Source organism: Lacerta agilis, chromosome 4 (assembly GCF_009819535.1).
Source record: "Lacerta agilis isolate rLacAgi1 chromosome 4, rLacAgi1.pri, whole genome shotgun sequence".
NCBI classification, from domain to species: domain Eukaryota; kingdom Metazoa; phylum Chordata; class Lepidosauria; order Squamata; family Lacertidae; genus Lacerta; species Lacerta agilis.
The window spans coordinates 1,552,230-1,573,699 of record NC_046315.1 but is presented as its reverse complement, the minus strand read 5'-3'; the positions used below and the strand labels follow the sequence as shown (position 1 = coordinate 1,573,699).

At 47.0% G+C, this 21,470-nt stretch overlaps 1 protein-coding gene and 1 long non-coding RNA gene across 2 annotated transcripts in view; both read right to left on the bottom strand.

Annotated features, from left to right (window-relative positions):
- Positions 1 to 21,470, bottom strand: part of LOC117044870 — an 878,236-nt gene that overhangs the window by 8,459 nt on the left and 848,307 nt on the right. The window contains 2 exon segments of the mRNA XM_033145647.1: positions 714 to 1,339; positions 1,508 to 1,849. Coding sequence (XP_033001538.1) covers positions 714 to 1,339; positions 1,508 to 1,849 — 968 coding nt within the window.
- On the bottom strand, positions 2,156 to 3,422 carry LOC117044937. The gene is made up of 4 exons (XR_004426380.1): positions 3,341 to 3,422; positions 2,983 to 3,065; positions 2,740 to 2,866; positions 2,156 to 2,171 (listed from the first exon to the last, which is right to left on the bottom strand). It is a non-coding gene; the product is annotated as an uncharacterized LOC117044937 (long non-coding RNA).

The window sequence follows — 21,470 nt, the reverse complement described above, 5'->3', positions numbered from 1 at the left end:
TAATTAACTATGAGTTTTGCATTTTCCTTGTTTTTTCATATTCCATACAACTTGTTCAGATATTTCCATTCTTTTCCAAAAGTTTCACATCCTTGTTGCCGAATCTTTGATGTTTATTTTGCTATTTCCATATATTCAACCATCTTTTGACGCCATTCCTCTATAGTAGGAATCCGCTGCTGTCTCCAAACTTGAGCCAGCAGAATTCTTGCTCCTGTTGTCGCATAAAGAAATATTTTCACATCATTTTTCTCAATATTTTCCCCTACCATTCCTAACAGGAATGCTACAGGTACTTTTTAAAAGTTATATCTATAAATCTTTTTTAGTTCGTTATATACATTTTCCCAATATTGTTTTATTTTATCACAGTGCCACCACATGTGGATGAAATTTCTTTCTCTTGGTTTAGTCACATGATGCGGTGCATGCTGCTGGAATGGCAATTCCTATGAATTAGAAGGTGGCCCTGTCAAATGTTTTATTGGGGGGCAAAGAGCCCTCGGCCAAGAAGAGTTGGCTCTTATTCCCAACACCCACAGGTCTCAGGATGCTTACAACATAAAATCACAATATGAAAACACACAGGCCAAAACCTGTAACCCCCACCTCCCCACATTTTAAAAGAGCAATAGATATCAATCAGCCAAAGGCCTCTTTAAAGTGGTGCGTTTTCCCCAGAGCTGAAAGCTGTATACTGAAGCGTTTTCCACCCTTCATATGAATTCTTTGATGGGACCTGAGATTGGAGCTCCGAGTGAAGCTCCTTCCACATTCCACGCACTGATAGGGTTTCTCCCCTGTGTGAATTCTTTGATGGGAATTGAGAGAGGAGCTCAAACTGAAGCTCTTTCCACATTCCAAGCACTGATAGGGTTTCTCCCCTGTATGAATTCTTTGATGGGAAGTGAGAGAGATCTTGTGAATGAAGCTCTTTCCACATTCCACACACTGATAGGGTTTCTCCCCTGTATGAATTCTCTGATGGGATGTGAGATAGGAGCTCCAGCTGAAGCTCTTTCCACATTCCACACACTGATAGGGTTTCTCCCCTGTATGAATTCTCTTGTGCTTAGTGAGATTGCCGCTCTGGCTGAAGCTCTTTCCACATTCCACACACTGATAGTGTTTCTCCCCTGTATGAATTCTCTGGTGCTTAGTGAGAGAGGAGCTCATAATGAAGCTCTTTCCACATTCCACACACTGATAGGGTTTCTCCCCTGTATGAATTCTCTGATGGGAAGTTAGAATGGAGCTTTTCCTGAAGCTCTTTCCACATTCCACACACTGATAGGGTTTCTCCCCTGTATGAATTCTCTGATGGGAAGTTAGAATGGAGCTTTTCCTGAAGCTCTTTCCACATTCCACACACTGATAGGGTTTCTCCCCCGTATGAATTCTCTGATGGGAAGTCAGAATGGAGCTCTTCCTGAAGCTCTTTCCACATTCCACACACTGATAGAGTTTCTTACGTGAATGAATTCTTTGATGGGAAGTGAGATTGGACTTTTTACTGAAGCTTTTTCCACATTCCATGCACTGATAGGGTTTCTCCCCCGTATGAATTCTGTGATGGGAAGTCAGATGGGAGCTCTCCCTGAATCTTTTCCCACATTCCATGCACTTATAGGGTTTCTCCCCTGTATGAATTTTCTGATGGGAAGTGAGAGAGGAGCTCTTATTGAAGCTTTTTCCACATTCCACACACTGATAGGGTTTCTCCCCTGTATGAATTATTTGGTGGGAAGTGAGATTGGTCTTTTGACTGAAGCTCTTTCCACATTCCATGCACTGATAGGGTTTCTCTCCTGTATGAATTCTTTGATGAGAAGTGAGAGAGATCTTGTGACTGAAGCTCTTTCCACATTCCACACACTGAAGGGGTTTCTCCCCTGTATGAATTCTTTGATGGGAAGTGAGAGACATCTTGTGAATGAAGCTCTTTCCACATTCCCCACACTGATATGGTTTCTCTCCTGTATGAATTCTTTGATGGGAAGTGAGACAGGAGCGCCGACTTAATATCTTTCCACATTCCAAGCACTGAAAGGCTTTCTTGCCAATGGGATTTATTTGATGGGAAGTGGAATAGGAATTTTTTCCACATTCAAGATATTTATACGGCTTCTCTGTTGTGGGGATTTTGTCATGGTCGCCCAGTCCATCATTAACTACAATGAAGAGAAATGGATTAGCGTCTCAGGGAGAAATTAATGAAAGATACTCATTAATAATGGTAATAGAGGAATAAACGAACTGTGTTAGATGGATGGTTTTACCGAAGTGTTGGGTGCATTAATTAATGGGGATGAACTGACATCCTTAGGGGAACCTGTGATTCAATAAGCCTGGCTCTTCTCTCAAATGGATTTTGTTTGGCTCCATCATGGCATCCCCTCCATTTCCAACGTCAGTCTTCTCTTTGGACAAGCAAGGACTGACGGGAGCAAAAACAAAAACTGAAAACCTGGCAGAAGCTACTTTAATTTCCCTAACAACTCTGAAGTTTACAGTTAAATGGCCTGGGAAGTTCAGACCAGGCTGGTCCTTGTTTAAGAAGCTGCAAGAACATTTATAGAAAAAACAGTAATTTACTGTTCAATGATTTTTTTTGGGGGGGGATGTGTAATATCCGTGTTTGTAGGGGGCGTTGTTGAGTTCTGTGAAAATATATTAGGTTCGTCACATATGGAGTTTGGAATGTAAAAACACATTTTATGATCCCATTGGGAGTCTTACCAAGAAAGGCCAACATCCTATGATTCTCCTCCATGACGTCTTTATGCAGAGCTCTCTGGTCAGGATCCAGCAACTCCCACTCCTCATCTGTGAAACTAACAGCAACATCTTCAAAGCACACTGGACCCTAAAAGAAAAAGGGAAATGTCCTCCTGAGACAACACTGTTGTTCACCCCCACTCCTTGAGCTAAGACATCGTTCCACCCTTTGGCCTCTGTCCCCACTAGGCAGCTTCCCCTGACCTGATCTGTTTCCACAGCCGCTGCTTCCATTCTGTCCCCATGAAAAGATGGATGAAGAGGTCTAGCCAGCATCACTGTGTCACCTGCAAGAGGAAAAAGGTAAGGGGGAGGTCTAGAGTGCCTGCTTCTCTCACAGGTGAATCTCAAACAACAGAGGGGCCTTTGAAAATGTCTCACCTGCTGATTGTATTTGGATGTTTGGGTGCATTTCAGATGTTAGTTGTGAAAAAATATATCTCCCGTCTTCTGGGCTCTTGGCCCCAACCATTTCCCCCAACAAAATATGAAAAGAACCCACAGATGAGTTGGAAAACCAACAGAATGAGACTAAACGGAGAAAAAACTCCTCCCTCCTTACCCAGCTGCCTCTGCCTGGTGTCCAACGGAGGCCTCTCTGCCTCAGAAGAAATCTGGCCCTTTTCTGCAGAGGGATCCTTTCCCTGAAAAATAAACAAGGATTCAAAAGAGAGAATGGGGAGAAATATTTAAAAAAAAAACCGAATGTCACAGCCAAAAGCTTAAGGGTGTGAGATCTCATTCCATGGATGCCTTCCCAGAAAAAGGATGGGCCATCAGCAGACCATTATGGGATGTTCTCCGCCCTGTTTGGAGCCCCATGTGAGTATCCAGAGGAAAGTCTCTCTCACCTGCCTTCTCTCCTCTGCCTGACTCAGGAGGAAACCTTCGGCCAGGGCCACCGCCTGGGAACTGGTCTCCGCTCCACATTCCCTCACCCAGCTCTCCATCTCCGGGGGAAGGACAGCCAGGAACTGCTCCAAGATCACCAGGTCCAGCATCTCAGCTTTCGTGTGCTTTTCTGGCTTCAGCCACTGGTGGCAAAAGTGGTAGAGTCGGCTGCAAACCTCTTGGGGTCCTTTGGTCTCCTTGCAGCAGAACTGCCTCAACTGCTGGCTCTGCACCTCTGAGCAGAGGGTGTCCTCCTCACCCAGGATCTTCTTCACTGGGTATTCCCAGAATCCCCCACTGCTCCCAGTTTGGATGGCAGTGCCTCTTCCTGCTCCAGGGCCAGGTGAGTCTCGCTCATCCATCTGTGCTCTCAGGAAGCCTCTGAGAGATCGGAAGGAACCCTTTGGTCTTCTGCCAAGTTCTGTCCGTCTTAAGGAGAGGCGCTAGCAAATCCTACAAAGCAAATACATTATTTTGTTACAAATGTTGTATAATATCAGGAGAAGAAAATGGATCCCTGAGCAAGCATGGATGAGTCTTGGAGGCTAGAGGACTTTATTCACTTCTTTCTCTACTTCCAACTATATGCCTCAATAAGACCTAGGCTTCTCCCTCTAATCCCGCCAACTATCGCCAGGGACGTTGACCGCATGAAATACTTACTGGCAGGTGCCAACCCCTTGATTTCACGTGGAGTGGCCATCTACATATTACAGGCCCTGAAACTCAGGACCACCTTTTTGGCTAACTTCCCTTAGCCTTAGTCTTATGTATCTTCCTGACATGGACTCTGTCATCATGCCCTGCTATTGCTTTTTATTCTATTTGTATTTTCCAGCGTGATTTTACCTCCAATGTTTTAACTGTATCTGTTGTATTCTTTGTATAATCGTACCAGGCCACTGCCTGGTCTTTCACTATGTGCTACGGCCATATGGCTAATGCAATAAATAAATTGAATTTAATTGAGTCTTGGAGGGAAGCCGGGCTGGGCTGCACCACAGCCCAAACCATGAGCTACCATATATATATGTGTGTGTGTGTGTGTGTGTGTGCAACACTTTATATCTTAAAGAAAAATCTCAAAGCGGTTTACAGCATATTAAATCTGTGGGGATGATTAGGGAGACAGGAGAGGATATATTATTTATTAATATCCTTCCTAATTTACGCTAGCAAATTCCATATTCTAGCAGAGTGCCAAACGTTCCCCCTTTTTAAATTTAGGCAGCGATCAGCTTGTTGCTGACTCATCTGAGTCTTACTATTAAAGATTCCTTCCTGGTAAAATCCCTTCTAATCCCTCTTTAAAAAGAATAAACACAAGTGGCAGATGAAAATGTTGGACTATATGGAACATGCAGAAATGACCGGGAGACTCCGCGACCAGAGAGATGACGCGGTGGAGAAAGAATGGGGAAAATTTAAATTGTATTTAAAAGATCATTGTATGATTGAAAATTAGATATAGTCTGAGGATAAGGATAAGATAGGTTGTAGTGTTGAAGTTGGTAGTTTTGGATATAAGATGATAAGGGTTAAGATAAGAGATAGATTTAATTAATTAGATAATGATATAATATAAGTTAAGAGATAGATAAGATTGATAAGTTGTTGTTAGAAAATAGTATAGAATTATTACATATTGGAAGTTACGAAAAAGGTATTCATAAGGGACGCAGGAGGAGGGGATAGGAGGAAGTCCCATCAAGTTGTGAGGAAGTAATATTTTTAGAAAGTAATAAGCCGTTGATTTTGATGTATTGTTTTATGTTGTTGTTATTGTAGTAAGATTTTGTTTGTGTTATGTTAATAAACTTAATAAATATTATTTAAAAATAAAAAAGAATAAACACAAGAATCTGATTAACCTTAATATAAAAGTAGTTTACTCACAGATTCATTCAGGTTCACAGAGATCCCTGAAGGCAGGCATAGGTATAGCATTTAATGATATCCTTCCTAAACAGTCACTTCTCCAAACACACAGCAACATACTAAATGGAGAAGACACACTGATCACAACATGGAGGCTGTGTGCTCCTCCATGCTAGTACAACACAACACAACACAACACAACACAACACAACACAACACAACACAACACAACACAACACAACACAACACAACACAACACAACACACCCTCTTCAAGTCACATGCAGTGGAAGTCTGTCCCAGCTCAGGAGGAAACAGGAAGTCTTCTCCTGAGTGGGACAAAACATCCCCTGACATGTCCACTGCAGGAATGTTCCACTTGACTGCAGTTTCACATCCCACAAAATTAATAAAACAGAAATACAACAATCTGAACAAAGTCAAATTTATAGTCTATAGTCAAAGCAACATAACAGAAAACAAATATTATCTTAAAGATTTCAAAACAAAACATTACAAAGGAGGTCAACTACAAAATACATATTTAAAATAGTAGGGCTGGGTGAGTTTGGGCCTCACCCCCTAGGACAGGTGGAAAGAGGAGGAGGAGGAGGAGGAGGAGGAAGCAGCCTCTATCCCTCCTAGAAGGAAGATTGAAATGCAAAATGTGGAGGGAACTGAAGGGATTTCTGGGAGATTAATCAACCTGGTTTCTGCTGCCTTCCAGTCAATGCATGAAGTCAGAACTGAGTCATTTGTATCTTCTGAAAAATGGATGCTTGGCTCTAGTGGGGGTCCTCAGGAGTTCCTCCCCACCCCCACCCCCACCCCCTGCTTCTGTCTCCTTTTCTTGCAGTTCGACTCTCTGCCGCTCTCCAGACAGACTTCGGGGGGGGGGTCCCCTTTTTCTTTGCTCTCAGGGCCAGGTATGTATCTGGACAACCCCCTGAGGGCCAAGTGGGTGGGGCCAAAGACATCTCCCTTGTAATTTGGGTGTGCAATTTATTATTATTATTCTATTAGATATCTTAACACACACAGAGCCATTGATGCCAAGGTCCCTGGAGGCTCAGTGAGTAGCAGCGCCCATTTCCGGCTGCTTTTCCATCAACAATCCCTTTGGGACAGAGAGGATGTGGTCCTGGGATGCCCTGCTCTGGGTGCGAGGGGATTGCTGCAGTGGCCTCCGTGTGGAGCTGCCCTTGGAGACACTGGGAAACTGGTCTGCAATGCAGCAGCCAGACTATGGGCTGGGATCCCTCTCTTTATTCCTGCCCTTTCTCTCCCCCCTTTCCTTCCTTCCTCGTCCAGCTTTGGGAAACCATTTGCCCATGTTTCCTCTGTTGTGCAATGACGCTGAGCGACGTCACACAGAGTTAATGTCCTAGGGACTCCTTTGTTCGAAGAATGGGGATTTCGTGGGAGCCATTTGGGATCCTGTGATCTCCCGGAAGGAGAGCGTTGCAGACCTGGCCCCTCCCTGGCAGGCCCCTCTCCTCCCCCTGCATGAGCAGACCAGGCTCCCCCCCCCCCAGGCTGGCCCCCTCCCCTGCTGCAGCCCTGGGACCCCCACCGCCTCCCCACTCACCAGATCCCAGGAGGGGACAGCCAGGCAGCCCTTGCAGGAGAGGGAGGGGCCTGGGCTCTGGAGGACCTGGCCCCCTCTCTCTTGCTTCCTGGCCTCTCTAGGAAGGCAGCTCCGTTCCCTTTAACCCTTGCAGAGCCTAGCTGGTCCAGCTGTCCCCTCTGCGTTTTTCTCTCTGGCGCGCATTGCTCACTTCCAGAGATGCTTTTGGGGGGGCGCCTCCTCCCTCCTCCCTCCCGCTTTCCTTTCCTCCTGGAGTTTCCCCCTAGGCTGACATTGGGACAAGACCAGAGACGTTGTGTCCTTGCTCCGGTTGACACTTTCGCTGCCCTCCTCCTTTCTCCGTCCGCAGGGCGTCCCCCTCTCCGCCCGCACCCTGGGCCCTTGCCCGGCTCCCCTTCGCCCACCAAGAGCGCTCCCTTCACACAGGCATGCTAAAAAAACATGCCTCTGCAGGTGCTCGGAAAGCTGAGGTGAATGTTAGCATTTTAACTTGTTGCATGTTTCAAAGTACTGCTGTACATTTTTCATGATTTCAGTGTATCTTTGTAAACTGCCTTGAGGGTTTTGTTTTGTTTACAATCAAGCGGCATATACATTTTATGAAGTAAGTAAGTAAGTAAGTAAATAAATAAATAAATAAATAATCACTAAACTTGCTTTTTCAAAACATCCCCCAAAATACCCATTTCCCCATGAGTTCGTTAGGCTGGTTTAGATGCATTCTTTTGCAATGCTAGCTTAATCATAGTTACTGACAACCACACTTTCTCTCTCTCTCTCTCTCTCTCTCTCTTTTTTGCAAATACATTTTTATTTTCCAAAAGTAAACAAAACTTAACACACATTTGTCAAATACAGTTTTTACAATAGTACAAGAACACCGCCGAGTTTTGACTTCCTTCCTTCTCTACTTTAGTTTTCTTGATTTACATCATTCGTCCGCTTTCCCTTAAATCTCAGGTTTTATTTTCCCTATTACATATACCTCCATCTTTGGTCATACTTTCTACTAGGTTGCAAGTATTCTGTCACACCTGTTAGTGATTTGCATAATTATAGACTTCTAAATATTTCAAAATTTTACTCCAATCAGCTTGAACCTGTTGATCTCTCTGGTCTCTTATCCTTGCAGTCAGTCTCGCTAGTTCCGAATATTCCATTAATTTTGTTCTCCAATCCTCTACCGTTGGTACACTTTCCAATTTCCAATTCTGAGCCAATAAAATTCTGGCTACTTTCTCAATCCATTCGGATATGCGTAGGAGATTGGCTTCTCCCTTCTCAACGTGTAGCTATCACAAACTTAGCTGCGGTGACAAGCTTGAATGCGGCAAAATGGACCGTGAAGCCTCCTGCCTGATGGCAAGTGGCAGGGAGTTCCAAAGTACACTTGCTGCCGCACCAAAACATCAATTTTTAAACTTAGAGGTTCCTGGAGCGCAGGGCTGGCAGGTTGCACATTCAGTGGCCCAGTATTAGTGCTTTTTAAACAAAAGCCAGGGGCGTCTTAGCCATTGAGGCTACTGGCGCAAGGCGCCAGGGCGCCATGGCCTGGAGGGCGCCTCCGCCCTCCAGCCCCGCCGGCACTCTCTCCTTCCAAGTCCAGAAGAGCCCCTCTTTCTTTCTTTCTTTCTTTCTTTCTTTCTTTCTTTCTTTCGGAGGCGCATGCGAGGGCAGAAGCCGGCTCCCTCCCCCACCCCCACCTCAGCTCCTCCGAGCTCCACCCTGCTGCTGCCTTCGCCCTGCCTGAACGTGCCCCTGCTGCGCCTCCTCCTCCGGCTTTGCAGTTTGCGCCCGCTGCTGCTGCTGCCTCCTCCTTCCCCACCCAGTCACCCCAGAGTGGCAATTCCTGTATCTCGGCCCCGGCCCCGGCCTTCTCCTGGCAGCTCGGCCAATTTGGACCCAGCCGATAGCAGCGGCGTCGGCAGTAGTGCTCCAGGGTGCTGCACTCTTGCGCTGAACGCGTGCCCTGGCTACCACTCCGACGGGAGGCTCGCCGACGGCCTCCCTGCGTCCCCGCCCGCCGCACTGCGCCCTCCGGCTGCCCACAGCACCTAGCCCTGCCTGGTGGAGCACGAGGGGCGCCAGAGGGTTCTTCGCGCCAGGGCGCCAGCTGGGCTTAAGACGGCTCTGACAAGAAGCATATCATTTCCCCTTCCAGAAATGCTTAATTGTGAATTCTAGGGACACGGAAGTCTTTACAGACAGAGATGACAGGACAGCTTTCCAGATTAGTAAACTGGGATTGAGACAGTTGGCAGAGTGGCATTGGGCTCACTAAGATGCCAACTACTACAGGAATTGCTTTCTTGAGCCCTTTTAGCACTGCAATACCATTTTTTTGAAAATAAAAATAAAAAGAATTCATACGGTGGAGAAACCGTATCAGTGTGTAGAATGTGGAAAGAGCTTCAGGAGGAGCTCCTCTCTCAGTTCCCATCAAAGAATTCATACAAAGGGTGGGAAAACCTTCATTATACAACTTTAAGTGTCAGGGGGAAATGCACCACTTTAACCAGAACTTTGGCTGATTGAAAGATTTATATGATTTGGAGAAAACCGGAAGAACTATTACTGCCATATATTCACAACAATATGCAAACTTAACAGTAAATGGGATACTTTCAGAGAAAAGTAGTTATGATGGGTTCAATATAAGGTCACCTACTTTCACCATTATTGTTTATTTTAGTTGTAGAGATCTTACGCAGCCAAACCTCAGTCCCCAAATGTCTCCATTTTGGAATGTTTCAGCTCCCGAGTGCTGAAAACCCACTGGTGGAGGAACGGGGTTGTGGAGGGAGCAGACTGCCCCTGGCACCACTATTCCACAGGCGGCCCGTCATGCCCCCAGAACGCGTGCCACACCCCTGTGGGTCCTCGTGGGGGTGTGTGCCATGCCCCCACCTGCTCTCCACCCCCAGTAGCAGACCATGCAGCTTCGCCACTGCGAAAACCCAGAGGTAAGTGTTCCAGTTTCCGAATGCTTATCAGAAGCTGAACATCTGATGTGGCTTCTGCTTGAATGCAGGAAGTTCCTGCAGTCCATTGGAAGCCATGCCTCGGTTGTTGAACATTTCGGAAGCTGAAGGGGTCTTCCGGAATGGATTACGTTCAACAACCAATGTATGACTGTAATGATAACAATCTTTTAATCTTTGGTAATAAATAATTATAAAATTGTTTATTTATACAACAACTGCAGCAAGGATTGGAAAAATTAAGCAGTGTAACAGATCGGGGGGGGGGGAACCATTTTCCTGGGTTTATGCTTAATGTAGAATGCTGAACGGGAGGAGTTCTGGAATACCTGACATCACAAGGGAGTTGGTTCTTAGCCTGTGGGAGGATGAAACACCCTTAAGAAGAAATTAGAGAAAAGATTGTTATATGACAACACCAAGGTATCCAAATAGAAAAAGGTCTGGAGCAGGGGTAGGCAACCTAAGGCCCATGGGCCTGATGCGGCCCAATCGGCTTCTCAATCCGGCCCAGGAATCAGTGTGTTTTTACATGAGTAGAATGTGTCCTGTTATTTAAAATGCATCGTTCATTTTTTTTTCTTTCCAAAATATAGTCTGGCCCACCACATAGTCTGAGGGACGGTGGACTGGCCCACGGCTGAAAAAGGTTGCTGACCCCTGGCTGGAGGGTGGAACACTTTCCTTGTGAGCTGTGAGATTTGCAGGGTCTCATTCCAGGGCCAAAAGGTCACTAAGAGGCAAAATGATCAGGAGCTTTTATAAAGTACAGTACAGATGGTTTTTCGCTTTTAAATACAGTACTAGAATTCAGGGTCGTCCAACGAAACTGAGTGGTGGTACATTCTAGGGCTGTGTACAGGTGCTGTCTTGCCAGTGCCGCCTAATAGCTGTTTGGCCAATAGCAACCACCAGACAATCAAGAGGTTCTTTAGATTCCACAGGACGGAGGAATGACGGACTCTAAGGTAGAGACAAACGTTTATTAATTGAAACAAAATAGGAAATTCTTTCCAGTAGCACCTTAGAGACCAACTGAGTTTGTTCTTGGTATGAGCTTTCGTGTGCATGCACACTTCTTCAGATACACTGAAACAGAAGTCACCAGATCCTTAAATATAGTGGGGGAGTGGGGAGGGGTATGACTCAGAAGGGTGGTGGGAATGGGTGATCAGCTGATAGGTGTGGAAAACCTGTTGACGATTCTAAACGGCTGCAATTAGTCTTGCAGGGAAAGGCAAGGGGTGAGATGGCTGAAGATAGCTTTGTCATGCATAATGAGATAAGAATCCAATGTCTTTGTTCAGACCAGGTTTCTCCATGGTTTTAAGTTTGGTGATTAGTTGCAATTCAGCCACTTCTCTTTCCAGTCTATTTCTGAAATTTCTTTGTATTAAGACAGCTACTTTGAGATCTTTTATAGAATGTCCTGGGAGATTGAAGTGTTCTCCTACTGGTTTCTCTGTCTTGTGATTCCTGATATCAGATTTATGTCCATTTATCCTTTGGCGTAGGGTTTGGCCTGTTTGTCCAATATAGAGAGCTGAAGGGCACTGTTGGCATTTGATGGCATACACAATGTTGGAAGAGGAGCAATTAAATAGTCCTGAGATGGTGTGTTTGATGTTGTTGGGACCAGTAATGGTGTTATCCGGGTTTATTGCCCCACTAGAACAAAGCATAAACCCGGATAACACCATTACTGGTCCCAACAACCGGCCCTTTTCCTGGCCCTCGCCCCACCCCCAACTGGCAGCCCATTGACCTGCTGTGATGGGGGCGGGGGGACAGTCAACCTGTAGCAAGGTGGGTGGCACCTGGCAGGTAAGCCCCACGTGGTGTCGCAAACCCCGCCCACCTCCTGGAGGGCGTGTGAGCGGAAATTACGTTCCCATCCTTTCACTTCTTCTCAAACAGCTACAGCTACATTGCAAATCAGAAGCACCACATTCTGTTTTATTCCCTGGCAATATAGGTGCCCTGCTCTGATTCATGGGCCCAGTTTGTCAATCCAGATCCAGATCAGGTTCCAAAAAATACAAGACTTTGGCAATTCCATTTGCTAGCTCAGATGGCTTCAAAACAGAATTAGATAACAGCCTTCTTCCTTCTTTCTTTAAGAAAGCCAGTGTGGTGTAGTGGTTAAGAGCGGTAGACTCGTAATCTGGGGAACCGGGTTCGCGTCTCCGCTCCTCCCCATGCAGCTGCTGAGTGACCTTGGGCTGGTCACACTTCTTTGAAGTCTCTCAGCCCCACTCACCTCACAGAGTGTTTGTTGTGGGGGAGGAAGGGAAAGGGGAATGTTAGCCTCTTTGAGACTCCTTAGGGTAGTGATAAAGCGGGATAAAAAATCCAAACTCTTCTTCTTCTCCTCCTCCTCCTCCTTCTCCTCCTCCTCTTCCCCTTCCTTCCTTCCTTCCTTCCTTCCTTTAAGCCACAGCATCAGATGTTGGGCTGGGTCTTTGCCCACTTGCAGAGCCTGTGTAACAGAGCCAGTGTGGTGTAGTGGTTAAGAGCAGTAGACTCGTAATCTGGGGAACCGGGTTCGTGTCTCCGCTCCTCCACATGCGGCTGCTGGGTGACCTTGGGCTAGTCACACTTCTCTGAAGTCTCTCAGCCCCACTCACCTCACAGAGGAAGGGAAAGGAGAATGTTAGCCGCTTTGAGACTCCTTCGGGTAGTGATAAAGCGGGATATCAAATCCAAACTCCTCCTCCTCCTCTCCTCCTCCTCCTCCTCCTCCTCCTCCTCTTCCTCCCTCCCTCCCTTCCTTCCTTCCTTTAAGCCACAGCATCAGATGTTGGGCTGGGTCTTCACCCACTTGCAGAGCCTGTGCAACAGATTCCTCTCTGCTTCTTTTCCAGTTCCAACTCATGGTCTCCAAAGTCTTGCTAGATTCAATTGGATTTATATGCATCTCACTGAGACTGGATCTTGTACTCCATCTTTTCTGATGATCAGGAGGTAGTTCCATAATTATATGTATGCACCTTCCATCAAGGTGGGGAACATGTGACCCTCCGGATGTTATTGGTCTACAACGCCCATCGTCCTCAACCATTGACCATGATGCCTGTGATGCAGGGAGTTGGCACCCAGGAACACTTGAAGACCTCATAGATCCCACAAGATCTATTAAACAGTGAACCCCTTAATGGAGTCCTGCAAACTAGATGTCCAGGAGTTTAGAGAGGAATAGGATGCAAAATGAGAATGTGCTATATTACCTAAAACAATTTTCAGAAGTGCGTTGGAATCCATATAGGACATTTCTTTTGGTTTAAAACTGAGATTGATCCAGCAAAAGAAAAAGAAAGATATTTCAGTTATATTGGACTCAGCGACTTCTTTACAGGAAAGGGTGGTCTGATGCTGATACCTAATGTGTACCTAATGTGCTCATAGTGCTGTTCTCCATTTGTTCTTGTCTTATTCTTATTCAGACAAAACTAAGAGGATGGGGAAGCTAGCGCTCGCAAAGAGTCAAGCGTCCAGAAGGCATGTAGCGTCCGGAAAGCGTAAAGCAAAAGCAAAAGCAAATAAAACTGATGGTCTGTATCCAGCACAGTCATATGGGTTGAGGTTTCTCATAAAGTAGAGGAAAGGGAAGTTGATGGAGAGACGGGCTGGGAGTGGAACCAGTCGTGTTGTGCCAGGGAGGGGTGCAGAGAAAAGCCCACGCAGCTCTTTGGGTGCCAGAAATCCACTAAACCCCATAGAAACCCCACTCTTTGCTGCTGGCTGCTGTGGTCCTTCAGTGTGCGCAGTCAGGAATGGCTGCACAATTAGGCAGAATGAGGTTAAGGGGTGATATGATAGCCATGTTCAAATATATAAAAGGATGTCATATAGAGGAGGGAGAAAATTTGTTTTCTGCTGCCCCAGAGAAGCGGACACGGAGCAATGGTTTCAAACAACAAGAAAGAAGATTCCATCTAAACATTAGGAAGAACTTCCTGACAGTAAGAGCTGTTCGGCAGTGGGATTTGCTGCCAAGGAGTGTGGTGGAGTCTCCTTCTTTGGAGGTCTTTAAGCAGAGGCTTGACAGCCATCTGTCAGGAATGCTTTGATGGTGTTTCCTGCTTGGCAGGGGGTTGGACTGGATGGCCCTTGGGGTCTCTTCCAACTCTAGGATTCTATGAGGCGGTTGCCTCAGGTAGCAAGTGTTGGGGTGGATAGAGATGTGCAGACCACACAAGCTGCACTGCACCTCCTCAGTTAGTCTGCTGCCCCATCAGCAGCATCAAGATAAGAGCCAATGGCCTGGTCAGCTCAGCTTGTGTATGTGGCATTGTGTGTTTGGAGGGAGCATCTTGCCATTTGTCAGGGGGCAGAAAGTGGTATCAAAGGCTGCTGTCTTCTGATCCAGACATTGGTCAGAAAAGTTTTCCATGGCTTGCTTCCACCAGCTGCTTGTCCTCCCAAGTGCCCACCCCCTGAACAGTTGAGTGTCTCTGGCTGATGGCTTCCACAGCATATGGAAACCCTTTCTCCTGGGGTGGGAGGGGTATGTTGGCTATTGATGGCTAAAGCAGAATATTCTTTCTTCAAGCATCCGCTTTTCAGGAATTGGTTACTTTCATCAAATCTCCAGCGGGTGAAAGATTGATCGTGCTTGAGATTTTTGTCCTTACTGTCATGACACTGATGATTTTCATTCTGTGTAAGTAAATAATTGGCGTACGCGTTGATACTACTGTCGTGGGCTTTGCTTCAGTGCCAATAGCATTTCCAAAAAGAGATGGCAGGATCCACCTTCCATTTGCCCCTTTCATCTCTCCTTGATTTTAGGGGGTGAGTGACAGCTGTCACCCCGTGAGAGTAACGGCACTGTTTTGTTCTCCCCGAATAAGTGAGTTCCAGCACTTGGAACAGAAGCACAGGCTAACATGAGTCCCTGGGACATCCTGGACAATTCCCTTTCCCAGCTTGTAATTCTCTCCTCCTTTCCCAACTAATCCTCATTTGCTGGGGGAGAGACCCCATTCCTGGTCCTCGCCACCCTGCCCTCTGCTAGGGCTCCAGTCCCTTTAAGGAAAGTGCTTGGGGGAAACAGACTGCAGAAGATAAGGCCATGGCCAAAGTGGGTGGGTCCAGAGCCTACGTAAATATCAAGATATATGCAGGGCTTTTTTCAGCTGGAATTCATCAAAACTCAGTTACGGCCCCTCTCTGGTGGGCATCCTTGCCATTCTAAGAGAACAAGGGAGGTATTCAAGGTGAGTTCTGGCACCTCTTTTTCTAGAAAAATAGCACTTAATAGATGAATACATGGCCTACTTGCCTAGATAATGCGTTTGTAAAGGGTACTCCAAAGTAAGCAAAGCTCGGGGGGGGGGGGAGTCAGATGATCTAAGAATTTGCATATTTTATGCATGCAGCAGGGCATGAGGCAGCCAGGCAAATGCAAGTCTGTAGTACAAAGAGGACAGGCGTATCTAGACACCAAAAATCTAAACTGACCGAACCCAAAGGGTGCTCATCAATGGCTCCTCTTCATCCTGGACAGATGTGACTAGTGGGGTGCCACAGGGTTCTGTCTTGGGCCCAGTCTTATTCAACATCTTCATCAATGACTTGGATGATGGGCTTGAGGGCATCCTGATCAAATTTGCAGATGACACCAAATTGGGAGGGGTGGCTAATACCCCAGAGGACAGGATCACACTTCAAAATGACCTTAACAGATTACACAACTGGGCCAAAGCAAACAAGATGAATTTTAACAAGGAGAAATGTAAAGTACTACACTTGGGCAAAAAAAAATGAAAGGCACAAATACAGGATGGGTGACACCTGGCTTGAGAGCAGTACATGTGAAAAGGATCTAGGAGTCTTGGTAGACCACAAACTTAACATGAGTCAACAGTGTGATGCAGCAGCTAAAAAAGCCAATGCAATTCTGGGCTGCATCAATAGGAGTATAGCATCTAGATCAAGGGAAGTAATAGTAGCACTGTATTCCGCTCTGGTCAGACCTCACCTGGAATACGGTGTCCAGTTCTGGGCACCACAGTTCAAGAAGGATACTGACAAGCTGGAACATGTCCAGAGGAGGGCAACCAAAATGGTCCAAGGCCTGGAAACGATGCCTTATGAGGAACGGCTTAGGGAGCTGGGTATGATTAGCCTGGAGAAGAGAAGGTTAAGGGGTGATATGATAGCCATGTTCAAATATATACAAGGATGTCTTATAGAGGAGGGTGAAAGGTTGTTTTCTGCTGCTCCAGAGAAGCGGACACGGGGCAATGGATTCAAACTACAAGAAAGAAGATTCCACCTAAACATGAGGAAGAACTTCCTGACAGTAAGAGACAGTAAGAGACAGTGGAATTTGCTGCCAAGGAGTGTGGTGGAGTCTCCTTCTTTGGAGGTCTTTAAGCGGAGGCTTGACAGCCATCTGTCAGGAATGCTTTGATGGTGTTTCCTGCTTGGCAGAGGGTTGGACTAGATGGCCCTTGGGGTCTCTTCCAACTTTAGGATTCTATGATTCTAAAGCTCTCTTAGGAAGGCCAACTATCTGGTGACAGAAATAGCAGGCTAAATGGAAACAGGACTTCAGACCACCAGGGCAGCTTAAATCAAGGCATGGGAACCCTCAATCTAAAGGCTGAGAGGAGAAAATATTAATAGAAGTCGTTTTCTGATTTTTAAAAATTTGCCCTTCTCCCTAAGGACCCGGGGCACGTTACAAGTCAGCTTTTTAAATTCAATATTAATAGCAGTTTGAAACCAAGTACCCCTCCCCCGGCTTATCAGACTAGTGTGCTAGAACACAATTTCTTCATTTCTTTTCTACCTACCTGCTACTTAGATCAGAAGGAACTAAAAAGAAGAGAGGACCTTCATTTGGCAATGGAAATGATCCGTACTGCTGTTGTTGAAATTGATCCAACCTACATAGACAAGGATGGTAAGCATTTTAGATGCACACCCTCACTTTTTCTGCAAACATGTTTAAATTAAACGGAGTTCAATTGTTGTACTTCACTTTGGGATTCAAATTGTGTGAGCAAAACATATATTCAGTGAAACTCATCACCCAACAGAGTTTAGCACTTTTTCATTGCTCAGCAGGAAGAAAAGCAGACGGTTGTGATTTTCACATCTCCCCACTAGAAATGCTGTCCTCCCCCATCACACTGTAACTCACAATGTTTGTGCCAGTGCAAGATTTTAGCACTAGAACAAGGAAATGTTTCACCCACTTCTCTCTGCATGCCATAACCAAAGCTGCTCTCCAGTGTGAGGGGAAACTTCAGAACAGATTGGGGGGGGGGGGTCTGAAGATTGCATTGCACAAGGAGAAATTCCTGTGGTTACATAATGTCCTCTTTAGAACTATAGGGAATGCAACCCAATATTCATCAGAAAAAGAATTTGGGTGCCTGTATTTTGTTAGATCTCACAAAGCATAATTGAAAACTGCAAAGTATTCTTTGTATATTTGGCTTTCCTGTGGAATTCAAGGCAGAATTGGTTTTTGACCCTGTGATTCCCAGCAGAAAAGGAGGACATAGGAGGGGAACATCAGAGATACTTCATGAGCCACTTTTAATATGAGAATAGGATACAGCAGTGGATTGCATGGGTCTTTGGTCTGATCCAGCTGCAGGGGTCTTCTGAGGCTTTTCATTGGTGATCTCAGCCACAGAGAATCATGTCTGCCCTTATATTCATAAGAAATCCATCCTGGAGCGCTGCTTCTGGTTTCAGGCTCGAGTGTTTTTAAGTGTTTGGAAATGGTTTCCTGATATTTACAGATTGCTATTTCAGATACTGCTGCCTTAAACTGTTTCAAATCTTTTAGACTTCGAAATACTTGCTGCAGCTCAAAACGTATCAGAGGAAATGCGGTATTTTGCCAACCTAAATGATCAACTGCAAAAAGACATTGGTAAGCTACCCTACGATGCTGAAGAATTGTAGTGCAGTGGGAACCTGCCCTGAGTCTGCACCAGCTGAAAGCCCCTCCTCTAGGTGAAAGCTCTTAGAGCCAGAGCAGAGTGCTGCCCTCCTTTGCATCCGGCCACCCTAGAGAAACACCAGAGATATTCAGTTCATCTCTCCTGAACTGTTGAATTGATTTAGCTTCTATTGTGAGGAAAGTAAAGACAAGCCCATCATCAGAAAGAAGCTCTCAGGCCCACTCATGTAGTGAATTGACCCATTGGCCACGGAATACATAATTGGTAAAGTGATTATAAAATTGTTTATAAAGCTTTAGATGTGAAAGCAAAGAATGGGAATGAATGCCTATTATGTCACTTGTACGTAGAAGCAAGCTAAAGATGTTCAGCACCAAAACGTGTGGGAATGTTCAAGGAGGCAGGAGAGGATATATTGATGATCTCCTTTCTAACTGGCATTAGCAAATTCTATATCTATATCTGTCATGGCAACCTTGCCTTTGGTGTTGCTGTGAGATAACAGCCGGCTCATTTCTCGGTTTTCAAAGCATTTTATTGTCCTTACTAATTACAGAGCTACTAAACACATCTGCATTCCATTACGGCAAAAATCCTAACTAGTCTCTTCCGTTTCGCGCCTCTTCCAGCACCATAACCTCCGGGTGCTTCGGAAGTGACGCGTAAATCTTTTCCTGTCTCTCTTCCTCCCTTCCCCCTGTTTATTACTGACATCAGCACTCCCCCTTTCTTCTGGCGATATCTCTAAGATATCGCCTTCATCCTCAGACGTATCTGTTGAGATTAATGGGGCCGGTTCTCGATAGCCAGCCCCCTCCCCCTCCCTGCCTGCTTTGCCGCTTTCCCTCACTGTTCCTCCTCCCCCGCTCCTTTCCCTATCCAGGCTTGTCTCCGTGACATCCACTCCCTCCTCCAGGCCCCCTTCCTCCCCGGAGTCGCTGGACTCAAGCGGATGGTGTATGCTCGTGCTAACATTCTCCACCTCCCCGTTCCCCTGCTGCCACTGTTCCATGCGCGGTGGAGTGACAAACCCCAGGAAGTCTGTATCCTCGTTTTCATCCGACTCAAATACCGTCTTCCACTGTTCCGTCGTAAAAGGTGTGAAGGACACTACCCTGTCAACCTCCTCCTCTGACCAGTCTGGATGGGGTTCCTCTGTCTCCTCCCTTCCTGTGGACCCTTGGTCCCCCATCCCCTCCTCCTGATGTCCCTGCCAACATTCATACCCCGGTGGTGCCGGCTTTTGTGGGTATAGCGCATGGAACTCAGCCTTGAGGTATTCCTCCTGAATATTATCATGGCGTATCCATGCGTTGTTCTCGGGGTCCTCCCCTTCCCAGGCCACCAAGTACTCCACCTGCCCTTCCCGCCACCTGGAATCGAGGATCTCAGTAACCTCATTTCCGGCCCCCACCTCCTCCACTGAAGGCCCTGTTGTCACCCCCCTTTCCCCTTGATAAGGGTGCCCTTCCCTGTATGGTGTTAACAGCGCTCTGTGAAACACTGGGTGAATTCTCATGTCCTCGGGCAACCTCAGCTTGAAGGCTATGGGATTGACCTGGCCCACTACCTCGAAGGGTCCCAAACGTCTGTGCTCTAACTTCCTGCACCTGCTTCTGGTGGGCAGCCCCCTGGATGACAACCACACCCTGTCCCCCACCCTGATGACCTCCCCCTCCCTCCGATGCTGATTCGAAGCCCTCTTATAGGCTTCTTTGGCCCTGTCCAGCGTGCTCTTGAGTTGCTCGTGCAATTGGAGCATCTCCTCCGCAAAATTTTCTGCCGCCGGCACGCTCGGGCCCCGGTCCTCTCCCCTCGGAAACGACTTCGGATGTCCTCCATAGTTCGCAAGAAAGGGTGTCATCCCTGTGGAAACATTAACTGAGTTATTATAGGCAAATTCCGCTAAAGCTAGGAACTTTGGCCAGTCCGTCTGTCGTTGGCTAACGTAGCAACGTAGGCACTGCTGCAGAATAGCATTGGCCCTCTCTGCCTGTCCATTCGTTTGCGGGTGCCGGGCTGTCGACAAGTTGAGTTCCACTCCCAGGAGCTCCATGAGCTTGCGCCAGAACCGCGACGTAAATTGGCGGCCTCTGTCGCTCACGACCCTCGATGGTACTCCATGCAGCTTGAAAACGTGGTCTACAAACAACCTGGCAGTCTCCTCTGCCGACACCGCCCTAGGACAAGCCACAAAATGGCACATCTTGGTGAGCATGTCCACTACGATTAGCACTGCCGTCTTGCCCTTAGACGCCGGCAGATCTGTGAGGAAGTCAATAGACACCATCTCCCATGGCCTCCCCGGGGTGGGCATGGGATGCAACAGTCCAGCAGGAGGTCTATTGTCACTTTTGACCCGTTGACACAAATCACAAGCTTGCACGTAGCCTTTGACGTCCTCCTGCACCCCTGGCCACCAGAAATCCCTGGTGACCAACTGCAAGGTCTTTTGCTGTCCCGGGTGCCCTGCCGAAGGACTATCGTGCAGTTGCTTGAGAACCTTCGCCCTCAAGTGATCCCCCGGGACATATAATGCTCCCTTGTAGAACAACAGTTCATCCTTGGCTAAGAAGCCGTCTTCCACCCCTACACCTTGTTGAAGGTCTTTGAATTTCTGCTGCGCAAACGCATCTTCCCTAGTTAGACGTCGTATGAGAGACTCTTGATCCCTGGCTCCAGCGCACTGCCATCGGCTGGGCGGCATCACATGTCTCTCCTCCGGCACTCCCTCTTCCTCTAGGTACTGCGGCTTGCGAGACAAGGCGTCCGCCCTCGCATTCTTGTCCCCCGGGACATAATGGATCCTGAAATCAAAGTCGGCAAAAAATTCCGCCCATCTGAGTTGTCTCTGGTTGAGCACTCTGGCTGTTCTCCAGTACTCCAGATTCTTGTGATCCGTGTAGATCTGGATCTGGTGGCGGGCTCCGATAAGGAAATGCCTCCATTTTTTGAGCGCCGCTACAATGGCCAACAGCTCCTTGTCCCAGATGGTGTAGTTGCGTTCCGATTTACTGAGTTTTCTCGAGAAGAACGCACAGGGTCGCCAGTCGCCTGCTGCATCCTGTTGCAGCAGTACCGCTCCTATCGCCCTGTCCGACGCATCAGTCTCCATGCGTATGGGCCGCTCCGTGTTGAGGTGCAACAGCTGTTCCTCCGAGGCGAATACCTTGCGTAACTGCTCAAACGCCTCCTGCGCCTCTGGAGTCCCGACTGCTGTGGCTCCTCCTCCACCTGTTTTGCGAGCCTCGTCAATCTTCCTCCAGTCTGGCAGCTCTAAGCTCAGAACGCCTGCTTATCTCTTCCAAATCAGACACTCTGGCTTCTCCTTCCTGCCGAACTTTCAAAATCGCCTCCTTGGCTTGAATCTCCCAGCTGGCTCTCGCAGCCTTTAATCTCTCTTCAACTCCTTCCATGTCTCGCTTTT